General features: G+C 38.8%; 1 protein-coding gene across 3 annotated transcripts in view; it reads right to left on the reverse strand.

The window, feature by feature from the left end:
• Positions 1-27333, reverse strand: part of prex2 (phosphatidylinositol-3,4,5-trisphosphate-dependent Rac exchange factor 2) — a 77408-nt gene that overhangs the window by 302 nt on the left and 49773 nt on the right. For all 3 annotated transcript variants that reach the window (XM_026292447.1, XM_026292446.1, XM_026292445.1), the window contains exons 26-40: positions 26658-26837; positions 25821-25915; positions 25146-25228; positions 23856-23946; positions 21215-21343; positions 20283-20324; positions 18643-18740; positions 17720-17866; positions 15825-15927; positions 15558-15701; positions 15240-15354; positions 8254-8320; positions 7637-7827; positions 4187-4289; positions 1123-1190 (exon numbers count right to left, since the gene is read on the reverse strand). In XM_026292447.1, the coding sequence (XP_026148232.1) occupies positions 1123-1190; positions 4187-4289; positions 7637-7827; positions 8254-8320; positions 15240-15354; positions 15558-15701; positions 15825-15927; positions 17720-17866; positions 18643-18740; positions 20283-20324; positions 21215-21343; positions 23856-23946; positions 25146-25228; positions 25821-25915; positions 26658-26837 (1656 nt within the window). The remainder of the gene's footprint in view (positions 1-1122; positions 1191-4186; positions 4290-7636; positions 7828-8253; positions 8321-15239; positions 15355-15557; positions 15702-15824; positions 15928-17719; positions 17867-18642; positions 18741-20282; positions 20325-21214; positions 21344-23855; positions 23947-25145; positions 25229-25820; positions 25916-26657; positions 26838-27333) is intronic.

Consider the following 27333-nt stretch of genomic DNA (forward strand, 5'->3'; position numbering starts at 1 on the left):
GTCACATGGCTGCAGGGTAAGCTCGCACTAAAATGTAACTGTCCCTTTGGTATAGAGTTCAGAGACAGTAGGACTATCAAACCTCACGAGTCACAAATCACACTTACATATTTTATTGCAGTCACAAATGCTGCAACAATTATGGAGTAAACCTACTGAGTGCGCAGCAATTTTGTTCTCTGACCACAGTGTCTCAACACTAATCATTCTGCTACTTAACTGTATTTGTCAATTTCACTAAAAGGTTCAAAAGGGCTGACTGTCACGCAAAAGCCTATATGTCACAGCCAAATGGGTGAGGCAGCCCTTGTCCCTACTGAGCACAGGAAGCTCCCTTTAATGGCACCATTTGGCCCTCATCCTGCACATAAAGCACATGCAGAGAGCTACAGTACCTTTGAAAGTGCTGTTTAGACTGGCAACACACTGTAGGTGCATGTATTTATACTGTACTTGAGAAACCATATTGACAGTTTAAAATGTGTTTGGCACCACCAGGACCAGTTCTGATGGTCTGATGGTCACTCTGACTGAGCTGTGTGGAGATGGGACAAAGCTCCAGAAGGACAACCATCACTGCAGCCCTCCACCGATCTGGGCTTTATGGCAGAGTGGTTAGACAGAAACCTCTCCTCTGTGCAAAACACAGGAAGGCCCACTTGGAGACGAAGGGCAGAAAATCCTCTAATCCAGGTGTGCAAAGCTTGTTGCATCATATCCAAAAAGACTTGAGGCTGTAATTGCTGCCAAAGGTGCTTCAACTAAGTACTGAGTAAAGGGTCTGAATACTTATGTAAATGTGATATTTCAGCTTTCTCTTTTTAATAAATCCACAGACAATTCTAAAGTTTTATTTGTCATTATGAGGTACCTGTACTGTAGATTAATGAGAAAAAAATGAATTTAAACAATTGTAGTATCAGGCTGCAACAAAACAAAGTTGAAAAAAGTGAATGGGGAGTGAATACTTTCTGAATGCTCTGTATGTATCTTAAGCAAACTTTAAATCTCTGCAAGTCCATTTCAGTGCCGTATGTTTTACATAATGGACAGCCGTTCTGTAAAGTATTTGAATTTAACATGCAAATAGGCTGGTGCCTATTGATATGACTGTACTTTTACCTTGGGACTGATGACGGTGTGCGATCTCTCACTCCCAGATTCTTGGCAGAATTTTGAACTCTGGCCCCCTGAAAGACAATTAAGCATAAACAATGGATCAAGTTAAAACGCAACAACAGCTGAGCTAAGAATAGCACCACAAAGAGAAGAGCTTAAAGAATGATTAGACTGTGAGCCAAAGAAAATTTGTGCCCTCTGAGTACTGAAAATGCTTTTCCCCAAAGCACTGCACACAAAATATGAGGACTCGTGATTCAGCTTATACAATATTAACACTATAGCACTGATATAGCAAATAATGTTTTTAAAAGTTCCCTTATCCCAGAGATACACTGGATACAGTTTAACCTAAAATATACCTCCTGTGATGTTTTTTTGTTGAACAACAAAAGTCCCCCATATGAAACTGCTTCCTGACTGGCAGTCATCAGAGAGAAAAGGCATAGATTCTATGCCAAATAGATCATACAAATATCACAGGTGGTAAATCAGATGTCATATGAAGCAATTAGAGACCCAAGAAGTAAAACCACAATCCACTGCCCATAGCTGCCTGGCTCTTGTACATCTTCTTTTTAACTATGTATGCAAAAGCTAACGGAAATGAATTTCTTCCCACATAAGAGCACATAAAGAAAAGTTTTTTTTAAGGAAATAAAAGTAAGTAGTAAGATCTTTGGAAGGTGAATAGTGCCTATGTGTGTATGTTTGAATATGCCCAGTCAGGAGCGTGGCTGCTCTTTGCTAATGTTCCACTGGATGTGTGCAGAGTCATCAGATACTAAGGAGGCTACTCAGCTTCTCAATTTAGAGACATGAACACCTGCACACTGCACTCACAAATCCACTCTCTCTTGCTCTGACGCACACAAGGAGGTAAAAAAAAAAATCACAATTAAATCATTATACGAAGAGGTCATCAGATTCTCCTCTTCAAGAAGAGATGGACCGACTGGCTAGAAATGCATTAGCAGACCTCTCAATTACAACTCTGTTATGTGCCATTTCACTGTCTGCCCTGAGTTACTGCCAGATAGCAGGATAGCATCAGCAATTATTCAGTGGCTATCACAGCCATCTACTCTGCATGGTAAAAGAAAATATAAAGTTCAGCTAAGGGGATTCATGCCCTGAGAACCAAAAATGTCTGCACAAGATTCACAAGCAATCTGTCTGATTCTTGTTGGGATATTTCAAGCTGGATTAAAGTAGTGGACCCATCAACAAACTTACAGTGCCATCAATAGAGCCGTGCCCACTAGGAAGCAAAAAACATAGTGGGAAAAAATGAAATAAATATACTGTAAATGATAAAAAAAACAGCAAATGCAACTATGTGTAATTGCAACATGTAAAGCCCTTCACTGCTTAAAAATAAACAATTAAAATGCGAAATGCAATTTTTACATTTCTTGTTGTTATTTTATTAAAACCTGACAACTGATTGTTTTATAGGTTATGTTTCTGCTCCTAAAACTAAAAAATGATGTTGTGCTGAAGCCTTGATGGTTGGAATATCAGTAAGAAAGTAAAATAAATGTTACCAAGGAGACGTTTTTATTAAAGACGTTGAATTTAGTTTACTCCGTTTGATTTGGCTTATTTATCCAAGGCTTCTCTGGACATGGAGGACAAAACAGCCAACATTTCCTAGCATTTATAAAGACAATCACAACTTGTTCCTTCCATATGCTGTAACAGGAAAAAGAGGTTTGGTATGATAACATGTTATTCTCTTAAATTAGTTTATAAAGTTATATTATACCTTATTATGCCAATATTGGAAATTGCTTTAGAGACTTTTACAAATCAAACTGTGACTGGATGCATTTTGCATCTCACCCATATATCTCATTCAGAATGATGATGTCAAGGTGTGATAGATGGGCCCTGCTGTGACCAGATGCTGTGCTGATAACCTTTTTGTGGGTAAGTATGACTATTCATTTATGAAAAAGAAGCATCATCCAAACTCTGTGTGATATTCATATTCATTAGATTCATCAGCTAATGTCTGACAGCAAGGACACACACACTCTGGACTGAACAATCTTCTCTCAGTGGTATTTAATAATGATGCAATGAAACAGAAAATGTCACATGACACAGCTAAAACCTGATGAAGAAGTTTGGTTCTACTAGGTACTGTAGCAAACAAGATACCATATCTAAAAGAGCAAAATAATCCACTACAAGATAGATTTTTTTTATGTCTAGCCACATATATTAGTGCTCAAGGTCACACAATGCACAGAGGTGCCTCCTCCCAGTTGCCAACCAAGTCCTGAGTGTAGAAATTAAATGTGTTTCCTCCTGCAGGATCTTGAATAACCTCTTACCACAAATAGTAATATAACCACTACTCACAGAACTTCAAATAAGAGTTGGAGATATGGGTCAAGATCTGGTGATGGCTGATATGTGCACACCAAGAAAGTAAAGGGAATTTCTTCCCCTGACCCCAGATAAATATACCAACAAACAAACAAACATGCTGTCAGTCAGTCTGTTCAGTTTCTCATTATTTCTTTCATTCCCCTGTTTGGCCAAATTCACATTAAAGTTGCGATGAAAGCATAGCTTCTGAGATTTGAATCAGATGGAATGAGGAAACAGGGGTCGAGGCAAAAGAAATGATAACATAGAGAAAAGCAGTAATGATTTTTTTTCTACTGAACAGCACCAAACATGCCTTTCATCACCCAAAATATAGTTACTGTTGGCTGCTTTTAAGAATTGCACTCTCACTGAAGTAATAGTTTCTGAGACAAATCAAACATTAACCAAGGAAGCAAAAATGACATAACTGTTTCTCTGCTGGCAATGGTAAATCCTTTGCTAATACTGTTTTGGCAGCCTAGTTTGACTTGATGAAGCATAGTGTTTATTTAATGATTTTGGATACACACAAATTTGCTCTAAGTGAAAAAATGTCACTGTAGAGGCTGTAGCAGCAGTAACAGGAGGCTATTGTTCATTGAAATAAAGAATCTATGTATACAGTCAGATTGTTTATGTCTAAACAGTATACAGTACTTGTGGTACATACAGTACAGTTACATACCTGCTTCCTCATAATATCAGTGGCCTGCATGATGCAGCGAGGGGGTAGGCCATGGTTTCGGGCCAGCAAGATGGCCTGCTCCAGTGTCACACTCAGGGTGCAGCTGTTGATCAGAGAGGAAAACATAAGGCTGAGCTCAATTGAACGTTGTATACTGGTCTGTATCTTTATCAGCACTGGAAAAGTGGATGCTGATAGACAAAAAATAATCAAATGGGAATCAAATTTTGTCATGCCATAAACAGAAGACATTTACTGCATTTTTCCATTTCACTGATCCTGTACTATTAAAACTCAATGTATGTTTTACGCAAGAAAATCACCTGTAGTGAAAATAAACAGCACCTATAGCTCAGCCATTGACTTTTTCAACATGGTTTAATGGCAATAAAAATGCAAGCAATCAATAAACAGAAAAAACCATGCCAAACTCTGGTCCTGATATTCATCAAGACTATATCAAATCTCCCCCCTACAGTCTACATTTTGCTCCTCTTGACACTTTGTCAGCACAATCACATTCCTCCTGCTTCACCTTTGCTCATCTCCGCACTAATGAATCATTTCACTTGCCACTGAAATGTCACTCACAGCAAGCAAACACACAGCATGAGGAGAATATCAAACCCCCTGAGCTTTGCTTTAGACCAAGCAGGGGAGGACTAAACCTTCTGTGGACTTTCATGCTCATTTAAGTGAGACTTCCCCGTTTTCTAATCATTGAGATTGATACTTCTTGTTGCAGCCAAAAGAAAACGGTCCAAGGACAAGTCAGTGTGTCTCCGGTGTCAGAGGCGATATATTGTCACCGCTATGACAGTGTGTTGTGTGTAAAATGAGTGCTGATGTGAGCCTGTGATTCATTAGATACAGCAAACTTTGTTCCCAGCAACACCCAGATAGACACACTGTTTCTTTCTCTCTTTTTACTTCTTTCTTTCTCTCTCCATCTCTCTCTCTCTCACACACACTCTCACTCACACACACACACACACACACACACACACACACACACACACACACACACACACACACACACACACACACACACACACACACACACACACACACACACACACACACACACACACAGAGTGGATGGATAAATCCTTAAAGAGCCAGTGACAGGTGTCAAAGCTGTGGGGTTACATTTCTGTGATAACAAGCTGTACTAGCAAATCGATCCAGGGCCTTTTCACTGCAAATTGAACTGCCTGAAGTTCAAACACTGTCAGACTTACTTTCATTCAGTAACATTGCCACGGGGGTGCTTAGAAATCTGAGCTGTTTGTTTAATATCTCATTCTTTCATGGTAAGGTTTCGCACTGACTGAGAACAAAACTGAAGAGAAAAAAAAAATGAAGACATTCATACGGGACATATTGCAGCCAGAAGCCATTACTTTGAGTCAATTAGCTCAAGATTTAAAAGTCCCCCTTGAGTTCCAATTGCACAACTTTATGATGGCGTAACATGATTCGATAAAAGTAATGAACTCAACAATCATTTCCAGTACGTGCCAAAAGATATCCCAGTAGAGAATTGCAAAAGCTGTCCTTTCGCAAGCCACCGTAGAACATTTGAAGCACCCATCAGCTTCCCACACTGATAAAAGAGGGGAAAAAAAGTCACCCACAGAGAATCTTTAAATATCTCTACAGCTGGAGCAAGATGAAGGAACTGCACAAAATCAGTGTGTGAGACTGCATGATTTCCCTTTTCATTTGGGCTGGTGAAATAGTATGAGGTGATTTATACCCATCTGTTTTATGTCGTTCCAGCCCATTTCCCATTTGCACTCAGTGCTGCTCCAAAGCTGAACCCATACTGATAAATGAAAAGAAACGAGAACAACAAACAAAAAAGAGGAAGAATGGCATAAGATGCAAGATGCAGAAAAATGAAGGGAGGACAAAAGGAGGGATGAAAAGAAAAATAAGTGGTTAGAAACTAGTTATATGCCTGTGAGCCTTATTTTAATAAAAAAATAAAATAATACAAGAAGCAAGAAATATCAAGTCTTTGAGCAAGTCAGTGCCTCTGAATGAGGGTTTATCTTTCTGCTTTGGATATGTTCTCTCTCACTGCTTTCATTTTTGTTTTGCTGTCAGACAGGGAACTTTTCTTTTTCTTCTCTAATTGTTTTGGTGATGGGTGATGAACAAAAAAATCCAGAGGAGTGCAGCATATTGAAAAGTGCTGATGCCCCAAAATATCACACTCTCACTGTTATTAAACCTCATCATCAACCTAAGTAATCCCATCAATTGTGCCTAAGAAAGCTGCCACACTAATAACAAAATGTCCTTGTTACTAATCTACAGGCTTGGTTTAATAGATTTTTCAAACATACCATATTTTGTTTGTGCATAACATTTACATAAGCAATACACTTTTTTATTTTTAAAGAAGTTTAATATTTTAAATTATACACAGAAAGACAATCTGTATTCTGTGAGTAATGACAGTACACGGACTGCTAAAGTTAATGATAATGGTAATGTCACTATTATGAATTCAATACCTGCATAATTATGTAGCTTTTGGGGTAAAACAGTGTTCAAGAAGTAAAAAAAAATCCAAATAACCCAAAATATGACCGAGCTAGTCACCTGCTGTGTCGTGGTACATTTCGCCCACCTGTCTGCGTGAGTTGCAGCTGATGTGTATAATTGTGCAGACATACAGATATACATGCACACAGCATGTGGGTTAATAAAATAGCACCAGTCACTGGACAGACAGGAACTTTCTATTAGAGCCCAGGCATCCCGGCAATTTCAGCAGCAGCACTTTATCAAGCCATCAGTCACATCCAGCAAATGCATGAGTGCGTGTGTGAGCCTGTGCATGTGACTGAGCCAAAAGAATATGGAAACTGTCATGGGGTGAAAAAAAAAGAGGATGTCGGAGAGATGGGTGAGCAGGTTGAGGGAAAGAGCAGAGTAAGTGATGAAAGATGAAAGCTAGAACTAGGGATCAGTGGTGACAAACGATCAGGATATTTCTGTCCTCACGCATTGATGAACAGTGCCCTGAGCAGCAGGTGAATTGGGCAGCTATATATAGAATTTAATGAGAAGTAATTGACCTGTCTTCCTCCTCTGTAAAGTGCTATTCCTACTTAAAAGTCCCTAATATGGTCTGAGAAACAATGTGCCCTATTAACTAGAATATCCTGCTATTAATTAATACAGAGAAATGTGTATTAATAGAAAATCCCTACGGTGGAGGAGATTCAGGGCTGTCGAGACCTCATGCAACTGAGAGGTAAGAATATAAAAGGAGCACAGAAAGAGAGAAACAGTGTTAGAAATGATACAGGTGAGACGAGTGTCAGCACAAGAGAGATGAAAGAGAAAGGAAAATTGCAGGCTTGTCAAAAGACAAAAATAATAAGCAGGAACATATAATTTAACAGGAAGACATATACAGTATATGCGCCTCACCGATGAACTCCACTGTTACACATGACGATGTGTGTGGCTCCCAAACGTGAGCAGAGCTCTGAGGCCACAGTGAGCAGTCCCACTCCAGAAGCCCCGCAGGCGGTGTTCTGACAGGCAGCAGTGCGGCGACAACTGATAAAACTTTCCATCAGACGGTAGAGCTCCTCCAGAGGGTTCAGGGGACGCATCAACTGGGCAAAAAGAGAGAGAGAAGGGTTAGTGCAGGATAAAACATGAAAAAATAACAATGCCCAACTGTTTGTGACTAAGTTAGCATATAAAAAGATCAGCTCTGCAGATTATAAGGCACTTGTGGTCCTCTTGACAAATCGATGCAGATTGTGCTAGTAAGGGAAATTCATGATAAAAGAAGAGAAAGAATATGTGTATGGCAGTTTTATATTAGTATTTAAAGGTATTTATATATAATTTCATGTATGATTTGGGGAATATTTTTAGGGATTACTTCACATTCAAACAGTACAACTTCACGGTTTTGTGACTTGCATTTACTATTCATTCCAACATGTTACACGTTCACATGGCAGCAATAAGACTTAATCATGTTGTACAGTTTCTCTATTATGTCAAGCAGCAGAGACTCAAACTGTTCTTACCTTATCTATGAGGGCAGCTTTAGGTGCAGAGCCGGGTGGCACGTTGGACTGGTCCAGGTAAAAAGCCCTGGTGAGAAAATCAACAGTTCACATGTGGAGTGATTCTAACTGGATATTTGCATTGAAGCAGGTGACACAATTATGTGTTAAACTTAATTTACCAATCATACACAAAACAGTTTTTTTTATGTATAAGCTCCATTGCTTGAAAAACACACTTGTGCTCCTTGCACTGCACCATAAGGTCTTTGGGATCATTGGCTGCTTTTCTGGGAAAAGTAGGCCAACTGCTCATTATGGAGCTCCATCATCTGACTATCAATCATAAGGGTAACTTGGACACAGCTCAGCAAAAAACAAAGACTAAGCATCTCTTGTCCTGGGCATCATTCCAAATGCCATTGCCTCATTCATTCATGGAGTACAGTCAGTTTGGTGTTTTTTTCTTCTTCCTCCAGTGGAGGCAGCACTGCACTGATGTCCTTCTGCAGAAAGAGAAGATGTATGCGGCAATGACTCCATGTGAGGTGGAGTCCCACTAGTGCAAACTCAGCAGTCTGTGACTCCATCAAATCTCAGTAATCCAGCAGTGCGCTAAAAATAGGCACTACCACCACATTAAACCACATTAAACCCCTTGTAATAAAAATCACATACTCCATTAATTCTTACCAGAACCAATAATAATGTACAATATGCACTCACCCGTATAGTACAAATTTCTGAAATTGCAAATAGGCCAAGAGAAATTCAGTTACAAGAAATGCAGTAAGAAAAGTCTTGGAGTGAAGGAGATTGTTTATGAGAGTAGGTGAAGCAGGGCTTATTCATCTGCATTCACTCTGCTATTAAGTGATTAAAATCAGGCTAAGGGGGCATTCATTATGACAGTGGTATTTCTGCCTGACATGATATTAATGAAATTAATTAATCAGAGCAGAGTAACCTCTCCCAGATTTAAGATTCAAGACAGTGATAATAAACCCGATTAGTTGAAATGAAAATACTATATACTGAAGTCCATATACTGTAAGTAACATTCTCATAGAGCTACAAACTCATGTGCAGTATCTATGACAAGGCCTTAAACGCTCCATAGTATGCTTCCTTCATTTATTCCTTTTAGATTATTCAGGCCTAGAATCTGATTTTGTAAGAAAATCTATTGTTTCCTATACAATTATACACTAGATCATTCACGTATAAATCAATTACACAACACACATCTAGTCTGAGATATACTACTCTGCCCCCAGTTATGTAAAATTGCCCTTTAACCTTAGGCTGTGCTCTCTAAATGACTATGAACAGAGTTTGCTAAAGGTTCAGATGGAGATAATAGTCCATGTAATTGGTTAAAGAAGGCCTTATAATTCAAAACACGCTCACAATAGACCGGGGCTTACACAACACCACAAGATTAAAGACACACTACTTCAATTCCTTTCATCAACAGCACTTAAAATGGCATAATGGACACAACTGATGAAAAATCTATGTGAGAAGTAACATCTGTCTTAATTGAATTGACTGTTTGAAGCTCTAAATATTTTATTTCCTCCCTTAAGATTCTGCAGCGAGCATGTGCCTTTCAATTTGTGATTGCGTGTATATTCTATTGGTATGTCTATAGTGCTGCATGTGCTGTTTAAGGATGTGCTGTTTAAGGCCAGTATCCAGTGTCCCAGTAAATGAAAGTTAGATGTAACAATTTCAAAAACACAACACCACAATTTTCCCATCAAGTCAAACATAGAGAGATGAGCCTAAATGATAAAACACTGTGAAACATGGTGAACACCAACGAAAGTTTATTAAAGATCAAAACCTTGCCCTGAAATATTATGGCTTTTAGAAACAGACTGCCTTGTTATCTGTCTACTACAACTGTAAATGTATTCACCCTTGTCCCTCGTGCTTATCGGTCAACTGCTCAGAGTTTTATCTTCAAGGTCTATAATAGAATCTGTCTGAGAGGAGTCGACTTCTGTACAAATGCTCACCTCTACTTCATCTGCTCACGTTTATCTCTGTTAGACTAAATAAAAGCACCTCTTCTTGTCCATTCATACCTCTTTCACAGATCCAAGGTCATAATACCCACTGATAATTCTTCTAAAAATACCATCAACCACAGCCACAGTTTGAGAAACATAACTGATTATCCTGGAGGTCTCTAATGACAAAATAACAGGTGTCAGACTGCAAGTGATATGTGGTTTAAAGAGAACCTGCATTACATCTTCTGAGCTAATGATGTTTTCTCCGAAGTTTGGAAACCAAGCACCTCACAAACATTTATTATGCATGAAAAACATTTTTTTTTTTTATCCAACTAGTGTGCAGACAACACTGTGAGCCTTAGAACATATTAGATATGTATTAGCTATATACGGTTTAAATCCACTGTCTGTTCTTCTCCCATCTACAGTGGCTCCCCTGAACTTTTGGTGCTCTATTTTAATGACATGACATCAAGGGACTTCACAGGCTTTGCACAAGCTTGTTAGCATTTTCTTTACCTACTGGCATTTTCTGACATAAAAGTAAAAAAGAGCAGCTTCTGTATTTTATTATGATGTTTTTCAGAGGAATTTTACACCAATCAAAACCTCAACCCACCATTTGTCAGCCATGAGTAACAAAAACAAAGGTTACAGTAAATGTGTGATCTGGCTTGTCAGCATTTCTACTGTTCACATTTTCTTTTCTTTTTTTTTTTCATTTGACAAAAAATGTATTAGAAATAGGCAAAGTCATAGGTAGGACCTGCTTGTATTTCTTTCTGCAACAGCTAAACCCCCAACAGCAACACTAACCAAGCCAATAGATTTGGACATGGAGCTCTAATGGAGGATTTGGCTGCAGGCCAGAGATAACCTACACTGCATGTAGCTGGTTTTATTCTATTGAGCCACTGAGAATACTTAATTCTCCATGTTTCTACCTCCTTCATTTCTAATAGGACACACAAGGCCGTTTACAGCACAGGAGCATTAGTTAGTCATTAACACGACATCCTCCATTACAAAGTACAAAAGAAAGAGCGATTCCTGAAATACAAAGAAGAGCAGGCCTTCTGTGGATTTGGTTTTAAACTTGCCTAGAAATAAAGAAATAAAGTGTCTTGAATTTATGATATCCAACAAGTATTACCCTGCAGAGATCCATGTTGGGCCATGCAAATCACTCACTCATTCATCTTTGACATACATGATGAATGTTCAGTGTGCTCAGTGTTATTAATCCCCTACAGACCCCTGCGGTGTGTGGCAAAGTAACCTAGGGGATAATGAGGTCTTCCAGGAGCCTGCATATGCCAAACAGAGTTGCTACAGCATTGATACCAGTTAGACAGCGTGTTTACAGTATCTACTTATCCTGTGCCTCCTTCCTCGTTACACTTATTTATGAACAGTTGCTTGACATGTCACCTACAGTTTAATACTGTATGGAAGCACACATACCAGTAGGTGAAGTCTAAAAACCTACCTGAGATATGTAATGGCATGTGTTTATTGGTCTAAAAGTGAAATTAGACAAGGAAAAAACAAAAGATATAATAAAACTACTACAGTGGCCTCTGTAAAATTATTATTATGAGCCTAAAGAGACGAGGAAATAAATGTCCAGCCCTCAACTCTTAAAGCAGATCAGTGTTTTTAGTGTCAGAGCCAGCTGAGGACGTCATCACTACATTGTAACTGAGAACATGTGCACTTAATTTGGATTTTACGAAGTAACAATAGAGACTCACTTATAAAGAGGAGTCGTCCACTCTATTCTGGCCCACAGCTACTTCATGTGCTCACATTTATCTGAGTTAGACACAAAGTCATAACCCTAATAGTGCATATAATCAGATGCAAAATTGTTTGGCTCCTTAAAAAGGTGGTTTTAAGACAAAAAAATCTATATGGTATGTCAACGGTATACCATGATTTACATATGGCAGCGATGGTTTTACTAATAGATCTACATCTTCCTTTGATGTTGAGCACAATGGTGTTATTTGTGTTTGTGTGGTGAACACAAGGTTATGTCTGAACAAATGGGAGAGGATGAATCTCTGGTCCTACCACAGGGCAGGGCATGAGAGGTAGAGGAGGAGTCACGGAGCTACTGACGCTCCGACCTGCAGTAACATTTTAGCTTAATCAAGACAAACCGCACTGAAGTGCTGTGATTTTCCCTTTATCTGGTAGAAGAACAACCATGAGCACAAACAACTTAGAAGCTGTGCTGTGTGGCGATAGCTAATGGCTGTTTAGCTAACAAAGCATGAAATACAAACGTGTGTCATAATAATAATATATAAAATTTGGTGGACTGTGCCTTACAGTTTGGTTTTCAGCCACAATACCATTATTACTCACCATTTGTCGGGCAGTTTTGAATATGCTCATAAAGCATTTTTATCAAAGGCTTGTGAACTATGCGATGTGGATATTTCAAAACGGTCTTGTGATACAGTGCCAAACACTTCCCCACTACTGCCAACTGCATTTCAATTAGGGTGAACAGCCACTACTTTCAGTGAAAGTCTTCATTCTCTCCAATGAAATAAAGATATTCAAAAGCAGACCATATACCGGGCTTTCTCCTTTCTCTTTTACAAAGCTGTATGTACCATTCTCCTCAAATCAATAGCAAAGGGGGCATGCAAGAGAAAAACTCAATTCCCTGCAGTAGGAGCAAAACTAGATGAAGCCACAAGTCAGCAATGATTTCTTCCCTTGAATACATTGGTAGACACTGTTCGGGTTTTCATCTCTTCACTCTGCCCTCAATAAAACCCTCTCTTACACCCAGACTTCCTCAACTCGTTATCCTCTTCCCTCCCCTGAAATTCCCTCCATCTTTCCAACCTGCTCTTGCAATCGATATTCCACTTTCAATTTCTTTTTCCATTCTTACTGTGTCCTAAAGGAAATGATGCTTTCTGGTCAGAATGTGTTCATTCTTCCTTTCTTCAGAATCATACTGCTGGTAATAGGAGTACACATGGAGAAAATATGACAGGAAATGAGAGACAGTTACTTCATCCCCTAGATTACGCTCAATAATGTCATTCTACTTCGCATGATGAGAAACAGTAAGATATGACAAAGACCAAACAGAAAAAAACAAGTTCCTTCAGCTCTTTTAGAGTTTAAAAACTCTCCTTTGTTTTTAGATTACTATATAAAAGTTGTTGTATGTATCACACACACAAATTGTATCCAAGAAAACAAGTTTTTTTCTGAACAGGGCTCCAGCAGGTCTCAGGACATAATGAACTATTTTGTTTTCTCTTTTAATTCAGCTGAAAAGGAATGGCAATGCCATTTGTAAAAGGAAATGCTCATTGCCACCAATATTATTTCTCCTCATGCAATTTTAATAATTAGAAATTTCAATTTCATTTCCTAAGCAATAACAATACCTCAGCACTCAAAAGCAAGTATGTTAGGCTGAGGTGTAATGGAGTCTGTCTGGTGGTTGACAACATGAAAATGCTGAAGAATCTCAACCCTGCAGTTCATTCAGTTCACTACTGCGTACACTGAGCTGTTCCTGTCTGTAAGTCAGACCCTGGCTTGACAAAATGAACAATTTGGTTATATTGTCTTGGAAACTGTTCACAAATATTATTAGCAAATATTAAATATAAAATATTTAACTTTTTTATACAAAATGTCTCCACTGCGGTCTATAAACAAGGGTTCAAGGTTCTCGGGCTTGGGATCTAGCATACAGCATCATTACAGAGAGCTGGAAGGAAGATTGGAAAGGCCTGATGAACAGAAAGATTCGGCATAATTTGGTACCTGAAATTTAAGAAATTTGACACTCACCAAAATTAATGTTTGAAATTCTTTTCATTTATCAGGCTAAACACTACAAACATCAGTAATCAGTGTAATCTATGCAATTCCATTAACTTAATGTTTTGTTGTGGTAGATCATTACTGTCCATAAAATACTCAAACCCCTAAACCAGATTGTTCCTAAATATAAAGAGGGAGTTTTGCTCTAAATTCTGCTCATTAATTAACTGCACTGCAGATATTTAGTTGAAGCCAAGAAGCTGACCAGTCTCCCTCTTCAGTAGTCAATTTAAGAAACACACTGACTGGTCTTCAAACACCTTTCTATGACTGATTATTTCTGCTAAGCAAGAGTCTACATGAGTCTACATTGTTATGAGTCTATATTATTTGACTTTGGTATTACAGGATCAGTAGTTCAGTTGCAGATCAGTGTAGGGAACTGAGCTGGCACCAAACAATCATACAAACAGACAGAAGGCTTCTATGATACCAGAGCACTGAAATAACTATAAGAGGTGTGTGTGTATAAATGTATCATAATCTCAGATTTGTATTCTAATCAGATATGCACCAACACTGTTCTGCGCCATAGGACTTTACTAATGCTTATTTCTTAATCACACACTCAAACACACAAAGTTTTCTCTATATACCATAAATTCCCAGTGTCTCTTCTGGATATGTAGCTGGTTTAAATGTGATTTTCAGTCTCTGAATTTACAGGACATTATCTAATATGAGACAACATGGATATTCAGACAGCATACTGTTTAGGTCTGACACTCACTCATACATTATGTACATTAAATAAAACCAAGCACTTTTTTCTACTCCCAGAAGTGCCTGGTTCTTCATATCTGTTTCCACCTCATTAAATTATCTACACCTGGCAAATCACACAGGGTCTCTGAGGAGCAGCAAACCAATGGGGTGTGAGGTAACTGAGTGCAGCAGCTGTACAGAAGCACTACATTAGCACTGGTGACATGCTGGGCACTCTCATCCAATCACTGCTGCCTCTGCTGTGTGTGTGTTCGCAACCAATCATAAAACATTCCTGCTGTGTTTTTCCCAGCCAATCACCTTGAGGTCCTGCTGTTAAATCTAAAAAAAAAAAGCCAAATCACACAGAATATGAATAATATCTGTGTATATATGTCTCATATAACATACCTCAGTCTCTTGTAGTATTGTTTGACCATATCCAGGGACGCAGCATTGATTTGGGCCTGGTATTCCTCAACTGAAACACTATCTCTGTAGTAATATCCTTCCATACTCTCAAGTGCTACAGACGGATGAAAGGAAAAAAGGAAAAAATAAAAAATATATACTTTTCAAAAAATCGATACCAAACACATAAAAACACCTTGATCTCTATATAGATCGACATATATTAGCAGTGTTTGTGATCATCAATAAAGCAGTTTTCATCTCTGCACTACAATCTGACTTAAACCTATCTACTGTATCCTCATATATTCAATATACCTTGAGTGAAGAGCACAGGGTAGATTTTGATGCCTCCTCTGTTTTTCAGCCTGTGAGGTAACAGGGAAAAGTAGAAACTCTCAAGGTAGAAGCAAACCTTCAAGGCCTGGCGAGTACCTTCCACCTGGTATGTAATGGGCATGTCTGCCAGAGAAGAGGTATAGCTCAGAGCATAGTTTTACTTATAATACAAAATTCATAAGTAACAATGATAAGGCTGTAATGATACCACAGTCAACTGTAACCTAAAAGACTCAGAATACATACTGGCCACCAGTGGCTCTCCTTCAAATTGCTGGAAGTAGAACATGACCTTCTCCAGGTCAATTAGGGCCACCTGAGTGTCCTCCAGCATGGCCTGCTCATCAGTCTGAAGAGAGGAAGTTAAAATACTAGTTAGAGTGCAGTGGTATTCAAATTTCTTTCCAAATTATTTAACCACAAATGACAAATTAATGGGTAAACTCCATTAGTTTTACATATCAATCTGTTTACAGGTCTCTTGTATAAAGTTATTTGTGGTGCCAGAGGGAGCAGTGTGGAGTCTGATAAATTGGTTTAAGTGATGTCACTTGAAAGCTGAGTCAGTTGACTACAAGTCTGAGAAAGAAAATGACTGGATGTGTGAAGGTAAAAAATAAGTGGGGTTAGCCGACTTCTGCAGCATGGTTCTCATCTCTGACAGAGATGAGATACATAAGCTGCTGTAGTGAAGGAAATGTTGGTGTTAAGTTTTGACAAGGAAGATGAATTCGTAGAATAGAAAACATGTCACAGGAGCAGAGGCTATTCATCAGCAATCAGTCTGTTCAGCTGCTCATTACGGCACATCTGCCAGTTTATGCTACTTTTAATTCATAACCTACTTACGAAAACACTCCTTTACTAATAAAATAACATATATTTTATCAGCAAAACATGAGTATCAAAATTATAGAAGTATAGCAAAATATATTTTATTTTTATTCTGGGAAAAAAAAGGACAATGTTATAAGATGTGCATTAATGAGATTTACACACATTAATAGATTAACTCTTGTCAAAGTTCAACACATACAGGAAGTGTGTTATTGATGATCTAGAGTCCCAACATTTAACCCTGATGATGTGCATCAGGTTTTTAGTAGCTAATTAAGCGTTTTGTAAGTAAAATTTAAATCTGCCAATAAACTAGAAACTATAGCTGTTAAACAAATGTAGTAAGAGGTCTGCTTGTTTGTCTGTATTGTTGTATTTGCTTTAGTGTGTTTACATTTGTTTACATCTCTAAATGTGTGTATGTGTGTGTGTGCATGTTTCCTTGACTCCTCACACACACGAGCATATTTCTTTCACCTTATTGATGGTGACCTGGATACTTTGAAACGTGACGCTGTGAATTCCCCCGGTGGAAGCAGTGGAAGACACATTTAAAATGGTCCAACATGTGACAGAGGGGACTTACTGCCCTGCCAAGTGACGCCTGCTGTGTGTGGGCAAGTTTATATCAAAAGGCGTCACGTAAACACACTTACCCTGACATACATATATTCACACAAACATGAAACACAAGACACACACACCCAAAGCATCCCCAGCTTGTCTCATGTTGCCTTTCATGTGGTGCCCTCGACAAAAGCATATTGAGATTTCACTAAAATCATCTGCAGGTACTGAGACCCCATTTGTTCCACACAGACACTTGAAAGGGAATGTTTAGAGAAAGAAATAGCAAGAGAGACACAGAGAGGTAGCAAAAGAGAAACAGTACGGAAGCAAGGAGAAAGAAAAACATCCATGATTTTGGGGGCCCTGAATTAACCCACACACCCTTCCTGCCTAAATAAACAATCATCCATAACATACATTAAAGCCCTTAATGCGTTGTGATCCCCACTGACAAGCAAGAGAAAATATATCTAAATGTCTCATCAAAATGAAAAAAAATAATTGATGCAAAACGCAAAAAAAAAAAAAAACTGACTGATGATTTAACATTCAGATGTATAAATGGCAGATCCTTCTATGTTAGTGTAAAACGCTAATCAATGGATGGTTATATGAAAGTGTCAACTGACTGATCATTCCACAAATGTCTACACAGACAGAAATTCTTGTTTCTTGACAGTTAAAGAGTTTGTTAAAGCAAAGACATTGAGAACTAAGACTTGTCGGATGCTCACCAGATTGGGTGAAAGGAGAGACTGGAAGTGGAAGAGAAGCCCAGCACTAGCAATCTGCTCCAGCCAACGACGACCAGTTTCCTGAGCCTCCTGAAGGTCCTGGGGGTCTGAGCTATCTTGGTCAGGCTCTCTTCCTGCGTTCTGGAGCTGAAAATGGGCACAAAAAGCTAATTAGTCAAACAAAAATTTTTGTGGTGTTTTACTATTTTGATAAGATGTCTCCACTAGCTCTTCTAGGGGGACGTCAAGTGTTCCTAGACCAGCCAGGAGATGTAATCTTAGGTCTTAGGTCTTCCCCCAGGTCTCCTCCTGGCAGGACATGCCCGGAACCCCTCCCCAGGGAGGTGCCCGGGGGTCATCTGAGACAGATGCCCGAACCATCTCAAGTGGCTCCTCTCGATATGGAGAAGCAGCAGCTCTACACTCAGCCCCCTGATTGGGCAAACTCCCATGAGTCCTCGAGGACCCGAGGGTACAGAGCTGGTCCGGTGTTCCATGACCAGGATGAAAACAACATCGTTCCTCGTGAATCCGAGGTTCAACTATTGGCCGTAGTCTTCTCTCCTGTATCCTGGCATAGACTTTTCCAGGCAGGCTGAAGAGAGTGATCCCCCTGTAGTTGGAACACACTCTCCGATCCTCCTTCTTAAAAAGAGGGATCACCACCCCAGTTTGCCACTCCAGGGGCATTGTACCCAACTTCCATGCGATATTGCATGGCATTGTCAGCCAGGACAGCCCCACCCTGTCGTTGGTGCTTTTTTTTTTTTTCAAGGGCCTTGAAAAACTCAGGGGGGACCTCATCCATCTGCACTGCCATGTCACTGTGCAGTTGTTTGACTGACTCAGTGACTTCAGCAACAGTGATGGCAACACAATTTTACATCATCATAGTTTCTAATTCCAAATAAGACATAGTTCACCTGGTTGAGGACAGCCAGTAGATGTTCTGAGAAGGCACATACCGCTGCAACTAGAGACTGACAAAACACCATGTCTCGACGCAGCTGGATCTCTGAGTCTAGAGGGGAAAAATGAAGGATATGAGGTTGACAGGAAAGCTGCCATGTAAGAGGTTAAACATATACAGGAAAAAGAAAAGCTGGAAATAAAAGACAACCCATTGGGTAAGGATTAAGCCTCCAAATGTAAAGTGTACAGGCAAGACGGTAAAAGGAAATTAAGTGGTGTGACTTCAGTCAATTTTTAAGCTTTCAGTACAGTGGAAATTCTCAGAAAAAAAATCTGAGTAAATGAGAGTATCACTGTTGGTATATTGGACATCAGTGCACAACAAAAGCCAGACGCTGAATAGAGTTTATAAAATATTTAATTATGACAGCAAAGCAATAGGCTACAACAAATGCTAAAAAACTCTGGCTGGATGGCTAAGGCTCTGGCAGACAGAGACTGGATCTTAGGTACAGGCATAGCTGAGCTTTGGGCTCAGGCACTTTGGCTTGGTTTAGAAGAGGGGTGTCATCCCTGCCAAATGGCAAGGCAAATTCCTGCAAAAGTGGACTGATGGGGTTATGGCTACCCAATTAACAAATTGAGGAAGTGAATGATGGCAGGTTTTACTGACACAAGCCTGTACAGACACTAACCACACAGAGAAACTAGGGCTGACAGATTTAACAGGTTTATTTTTAGATATAAAGGAAACTGGCTTGGAACAGGTGAAATCTGACACAAGTCTGTACTAAAGTCCCTAAAGCAAAACCAGGAAGTGCTATTTAGGGAGGCCAAATCAAGCTGGCATAACTACTATATGCATAACTACTATATGCATGAATGAGCACACTGCCACATTCAAAATCTCATCTGATTCAGATGAGGAGGAAACAGTGATAAAAAACTTCCTGACCAGAGGAGTGGTCTAGCAGGACTGTAGCAGCTAATTCACGAAATACTTTGCTCATGCTTCCTGGGTCCCAGCTGGCCAGACTTGCTCTGTGACAGTTTGGACCTAAGCGCACAACACAAGCCATAAGCTGATTAGCATTTATTAAAAGTTTAACTGACACACACAATGCAATACAAGAAATGCTGAAAGCAAATGAGTTTTCCTGGAGGAGCAGCAAGGCTTGGCATGAAACGGGGCCTGAAGAGCCCTGAAACCTGATGTGATATGGAGCATGGTAAAAGAGTTGGAGAGTCAACATGTGTGGACAGCAGAAGCAATGTGGCAAATGGTGAAGGTCAGGTTGCTGGCCCACTAAAAAGTCAGTCAGTCAGACAAGAAACTGGAAATGCAACAAAATAAAAGTCTTTCGTCGTTTCTGGAAGCATGTAAAGGAATTTAACACCTAATTTCATTGGGATAGTTTTGCTTAAGAAAACTTTCTATTCGATTTTTTTGAGTTTTTATTTACCTGTTTTGTAGTTGATTCTTTTGTGATTGTTATTTCAATAGAAATCTCAGTGTCATCTGTTCAGCATATTTTGTCTTTAAAGATATGGTTTTAATTATTTTTTCTGAAACACGCATTACCTACAGCTAAAAATTTCAGTCATTACTGTAGTCTATACTTTCTGTGGAAGAGAGAAGAGTAAGTCAAACCTGTGTACTGTAGTAAGATCAAGAGCAGCCGGGACTTCACCTCTAAAAAAAGAAAAAAAAAAAAACCAGACAAATAAGACCAATAAAGTAAGACACCAAACCCCTTTATATCAACTCCCAAAGAGCCATTCTCCTCGAGTGAAATAGTATGACCTACGCTATAAACTCAAACTCTATTAGTCATAAATAGACCAACGTGGTATAACTCTTCTGTTCAATCCCAGCTCCAGAGCTGTTTATCTTCACATTAAAAAAAACAAACAAAACACTGCATTATAAAAACTAGCCATAGGCAAAAATTATAACATAAATCCACATGTGTTTATAGCCCTAATAGAGCTGTGTGTAGTTTGGCAGAATGGTAAACTATATCAAAAAAACATCATGGGGAGAGAGAAAAAAAAGTGATGTACACATGCAAGGCTGCATATTAATATTAACTCTGCTTATTCACTCTCATTCATGACCACCAGCTCACCTTTTCCATGTGGGTCTATTCTTATCTGCATTTGTCTGCCTGTGGTAAAATGTATATATATTGTCTGCAAGTGTCTGTATATTCAATCTATATGCCAGAAAATACAAAACCACACATTACTACTGGGGATAAATAAGGCCCTATAACAAAAAGGTAGGCCATCCCACAGTATGCAGCTCTTTGATTCTGTAAGCTGCTAGTTTTCAGCTCCAATTTATGTACCCCAAGATGTTATATCTTCACAAGTATAACAGAGGTTATTACTGAATGTAATATATATAATGAGATCCACTGAAGAATTGGTCAAATTGAATGTACTTCATCTCCCACACCATGAACGCTTTTCATTGATAAATATTAAATGTGACTGTGTGAGCAAGCTTTAGGGCCCAACCACTGTTAAGTGTAAGTGTTTGTGTTTGTGTTAACCATGTTTGAGATGGCTGACACTGACCTTCAACATATTTAGCAATGGTTTGTGTGAGCGCCTGAACGCTGCTGGGAAGGTTCCAGGGATCCTGTCTGACATGGAGGCGTAGCTTCTTGGTGCAGTTCACCTTGGACTCCATCTCCTGCTGAAATTCTGACACAGACACATACAGAATAAGTACAGACCTAGGGGAAGGGTATGCTTATACTTACAACTGTACTATACAACTGTAAAGAATGTACCACATAGAGGGAAATGAATTTATGTGGAAAATTTGCTTTTTGGTTCTCTCTGGCATTAGTTAACAACAGTTTGTTATGCAAAGACAGATTTCATTAGTCCGTTCATATTTCATTCATTTCCAAAATAAAATCTATGAGCTCTTTTCTCTCTCCCTGAGGTTTGCCTGCCTCTCAAATCTACTAAACTCACATATGTTTATAGCCATCATAAATTATTTGCTACTTAGCTAAACCAGTTAGAGTACTTTTTAAAAGTACAACACATTTAAATTATTTGGGAGATTTTTTACTCTGTCAACAAAGACAATTCAGTCAAAAGACAATTAGTGAAGACAACATGTTATTATACTTCTATACATCTTTCTCTGCTTTGTTATTGATTTCCTTTCCATTTATATTTGTACATTGCTTTCTATTCTATGCATTTCACTTGGGCTACATATTTCTTCTTAACATCAGTCTGTTTCTGCAATCTGTCCATTTAACTGAAAACTATACGTCAGACAGACCAAAACCAAACAATATTTCCAAAGACCACAAGTTTTCCATTGTCAACAATCTAATTGTTTGTCATTTTATGTTTTCAGGGGAAAAACACAAGTAACCTCTCTCAAAACTAGACAGAGTACCTTGTAATAAAGTTTACTTCTGAGACAAAGAACAAAAACGTGGCTGTTTAATAGAGGGTTTCAAAGGGTTTTGGAGTGTGTTTCTGTGTTTGAGGGCAACAAAGAGTGTGAGAGATCAGATGCAAGAATGCTCCACTTGTTAGATAATCCTGTTTGCTCTGCTATCAACCACACACATTACTGGAGTTAAGATGGATCAGCTTCACATCCCTCCTGAGGGCATTTATGCATATAAACACACTCATACACAGACAGACAAAATACAAGCAGACCTATTTTCAGTTCAAGCATATCTGCACTCACTTGAGGACAACCTGAGCTGAGAAGGGAGTATGTGTGCCAAGTGGGCTGGTATGTTTGGAGGATTTACTTATCAAAATATACAGAAGAAGTGAGTAATCTGCTCTTTTGCATTTAGAGAATAAGCAAACTTTTTAAAAACAGTTTTTAAAAGCTTTACATAGTGCAACAGCCTTACATAATATAATCCAGACTATGGGGGTAATATACTTGTAAAGTCAGAAAACCATGCTCACACCACTTGTGACAAGTGTTGCTTTTTGTTGCTTTTGAGCATAGTTAAAGGTACAGTCAGCAAATGTGACGAACTTTTGATCAGCATCTAAACAAATCCACAAGTTGTTTAAGGTAGGGTTTCATAACCACGACCCTCAGAATTCATGAACATGAACCACAGCAACAATATTAGAAACTAAGTCAGTGCCAAAAGAGTCAGTGCATGGACTCCCCGAGTTAGTTAGACTCAATAAAGTTAAAACTCAAGTAAGTTTCCACATTGCTAGCTAAAGTCAGAAGCATGCATTTGCAAACTAGCAATTTATGGGAATGCCTGTAGTGAAGCAAAGGAACCAGGATAATGTGGCCTGGGTAATTTCATTTCTTACCACAATGTTACTGCAAATATTATTGAACTGAACAACATTATATTGAGATTCATCTCTTTGACATGGTGGTGGCACCATAAGCTACTTTGTTTTTGTAGTGAGACATGATAAGGAAAATGTAGTCCTTTCCAGTAACATTTCCTACATTTTCCTGTGAGAGATAAAAAGTAATAATAGACACTGTAGTTAAACACCAATGCCAGAAGGAGGTCAGGCGGCAAATAAACAGTGAACACAAAATGAGCAGATAACAAAAGACGTTACAGGTCACATTTTCCAGTGACTGGTAAGTAGCACTACAATAACCATAAAGTGGAGATGAGTATGCAACTAAGCTGTGCTGTTTCAACACTACAAAGTGCTTCAGAGAGAAGGGCACTGGAATAGCTGAAGGGGGAAAGAACTGGATCGACAGGAGGGAGTGATGAAAAAAGGAGAAATGGCTGGTAATCTTTTTTAGGTGTTGGAATCCAATTACAGTACATCGCCCATGTCTCTACAATCATATCTGTGCATGCACACGTTGCACAACAGGAAGTTGCAGCCACTATGCACAGGCGGCTGTGACATTTTCATCGTGTGCTCTGTTTTCTATCAGCATTGTGTTGGTTGGACTTGGAAGTTTCTTCATAATGATCTTTCTTTTCACAGGCCCAGCAAGACGCAAGAATCAAAGACAGATTTCGGTATAAATACTCACAGGAAACATATGCAGTCTATTATTATGGTAGGAAGTAAGTTTGTAAGACTTAAAGAATAAAGATTTCTGATAGTAAAAAAGTCTAAACTTTACATTTCTTTTTGAAATAGGTTATAATAAGAAGTGGTCATCCATGCTGAGTGATCAGTATATCAGAGCCATGAACACATCACAGGCCCAGTGTTTTACCTTGTAATCCTCTTCCAGGTGCAAAACATTTTGTCTGTTCAAATGCCCGAGCCACCAATGCTCCTCTCAGCATGCTGGTGATTGAGTCCACCTGAAGAAAAGACAAGGGTCAAGTTGGTGCACATGATTCCCGCTAAAGCCAAGAGAAAAACTAAAGGTGCTGCATAGACAGAACCGACACCTGCTTCTCTCTCCTTATGTTACACACATACACCTATAACTCCAATGAATACAATCTGCTATGCAGTATGTAAACAAATGTGTGTGTGGTATGTGTGTGTGAAAGGGAGAGGGAGAGAGAGAGAGAGATGAGTTGAACCTTTGATCTAAAGTTCTGCAAAGCATCATCAATTAGCTTACGGCTGCAACATTTTTCCCTCCCTGAACATTTGCAAAAAAGAAAAACAAAGATTTCTATTTCTGGTCCCCATACACATATTTCAAAAATCACAAACTTTACTCTATATAAAGATAGAAGAAGCATCACCATTCGTTTCCACAATGTAAAAGTGAAGAAAGAATATTGCAAATACACAGGCTGACATTGTGCTTCTGTAACCAGTCACCCAGGGGCAATCAAGTTATGGTGGTTTCACTTCTGGGGAGCTGTCATGTTAGTGATATTTATCCACAGTCTATAATCTAAGTGACCTTTTTGAGATTTAAACACATTACAATGTACATAAAATATAATACTTTATAGTTGATTGATAATGAAGTGTATTTTTTAAATCAGTTTAAACAGAACCATTTGCAACCTATCACACAACACAACACAATATTTTACCTTCCACCTTAAAAAGAAAAAGGGTTGTTTGTATCCCTCAGAAGATCAATAAAATATAAAGACTGAAAAGATTGTTTATCTGTGAGAGAAACCAATTTAAGTCCAGGGATGAGAACAGGCTTTACAGATATAAGATAGTGAGAAAGTTATTCTCTGGGGCACTCTGGTTCAGGAAGGGTCAGTGGTTCCATCCCCAGCTTCTCTGGCCCACATGTTTCAAGTGTCCTTGGGCAAGACACGGAACCCCAAGTTGCTCCTGGTAGCTGTTCCATCAACGTGTGACTTTCTAAATGATTATATGTGCGACTGCCTGATGGCCAGGACAATGCCATGCATGGGTGTTTGAGAGTGAGCATTATTGTGTGTGTGCAAATGAGCGAATGGGAAATAGTGTAAAAAGGTTTAAATGCACTTGTAGGAAAACATTATAAGGCCATTTACCATATGACCATCTCGACTAAAGCTCACAGCAATCATATCTGTAACACATTTAGCTGGCCCACCTGGCTGAAAAGATGCTCCAGGAAGCTATGAAGTTTCTTCTGCTTATCATGGGAGAGCCACACACTGGAGGGGATCTCATCTCCTAAAGAGGTGTGATTACAACTTGTCAGCATTCCCAAAAATGTGCTGTATTAAATTTTAAAACTGCATCGCCACATTTGTCACAGCAAAGCCAGTCTGTGTGTCTGTTCATTATGTTGTATAAGTAACAAGGTTCCAGGATAAAGACAGAAAAGATGCTACCTAAAATCACCGGTAACTGTGAGAGTGTATGACTAACAGACATCTTAAGATACTGCACATCTGACTGTATTCAACAGGATACACCAGTGTGGAAGATGTTAATGACAAAACCAGCTGAGATGTCTGGACATGTCATATTGAATTAAGCCTTTTTGCTCTCACCTTCATTCCAAATGTTCTGTATAATAATTAATCTACTGTACATTGTAATCTAACACTTCTGGAAATATATCAAAACACTGTTGTTGAGTAGTGGTGCAGTTTAGGGCACATATTTGATACATTTTTTTTACCATCACACAATCACAGTGTACAGAGTATGAGAATATACTGTGTGTGTGTCTATATATATATATACATTAAACACTTTTCATTTCATACAGGTTTATGTGGAGGAGAATAATTGTGTTCAGTGTGTTGCATTTGTGTACCTGAGTCCATCTCATCACTATGAACATAGGAGCTACAGTGGCTGCTGCAGATACTGGTGAAGGAAGCTATGGAGTTTCTGTTGCTGTTACAATCACTGAAAAGTAACAAAGAACAATTTAAGAAACAATATACTTGAAACTGTGTAAGTGCTCCTTTGTCAGTTTTACAGTTACGTTTCTTTTATGAAAGTATATTTATTTTACTGTTACTATTAGTATTACACTATGCCATTAAATTGTGAAGAAAATGTATTATTTGACCACATTTACTGTTATGTTTTTCTAAAATGTTTTTAGGTTAGACCACTGAACTTAAAAGTTAAATCTGTAATGTGAATTTAATGTTTCTTGGAAATGATAATGTGAAAAGTAAATGTGCACTTTTTTTTTTCTTTTTTGCAAAACCAAATTTCTAAGGAAATGTAAGAGCAAGATCAATTAAGTCCCAAAATGTATTGTGAAGTAATAGGCAGTAAAGAGAATAGTTTTTAGTTCTTCTTTCACCGGTTTTACTTTGATTATACCCATTTTTTATTGGGATGAATTGTTGTTTGTGCATGTTGCACCATCTGTCATGTATGGGTGCATTTGTGCAGGTGAATCAGGACCATGTGAGACTAACTATTTCTCTCAGAATTATGAGGCTGCTAAGCATTTTATGTACATGAACATATTTTCAGCCAAAAATGTTTCTGTAGTATACAACTTATTTGTCAAAAGACTAACATCATTTTTCTACACATCGATTCACTGAGGTTGGTAACCTTAAAGCTGAACTTTAAGACTTCACAGAAAGTCAATACATCTTATGTAAACGTCCTTTCACTTAGGTTTTACCTATATGAGTCTCTGTTGCTGATTGTGTCATGTCCAGAGTCCTCCTGTTCGTCCCCCGCCACGTTAAAACACACTTTCTTCCCATTCCGCTCTCCCTTTTCTGCCTCACTCTCCGCAGAAAAACAGCTCTCTGGGGGCCTGACCTCTGATACTGTAGGGTGGGTGATGGAGGACAGAAGGCTAATGGAGAAAGAAAGAAGAAAGGCAGAAATAAAAGACAATTACATAAAGCAACCGTGACATTTATCCAAAACTAACACTCAAGACAGCATAATAAAAAACAACTTCTTTGATCCCACTAATGCTGCACAAGAAGCTCTTATGTGTGCCCCAGCAATGTAACATTTTGAACCACACATACAGTATGTACAGTATGTGTCTCTATGTGCGTGGGTTCAAATGGAGGTTCCAACAACTGACGGAGGGGGACAAACGAGCCTGTTTGTGTGCATTTTCTGCAGAAGCGGCTTCAGATGCTTAGGGATCCACATCATATTAATAGTTCCAAACATGTAGCAGATTTCAGCTGTGTCAACATGCTGCTACTTTACTGCAAAGATCAGCTCTCTCTCACTATTCCTGCTGGCCTATAATCCATCCAGTGGGTGAGAACAACAGAACAACAAGAAAAAGCAGGTCAGGATTTTTTCACAGTTGCAGCAACACATGGTGGGAT

Source organism: Mastacembelus armatus, chromosome 20 (assembly GCF_900324485.2).
Source record: "Mastacembelus armatus chromosome 20, fMasArm1.2, whole genome shotgun sequence".
Classification (NCBI taxonomy): domain Eukaryota; kingdom Metazoa; phylum Chordata; class Actinopteri; order Synbranchiformes; family Mastacembelidae; genus Mastacembelus; species Mastacembelus armatus.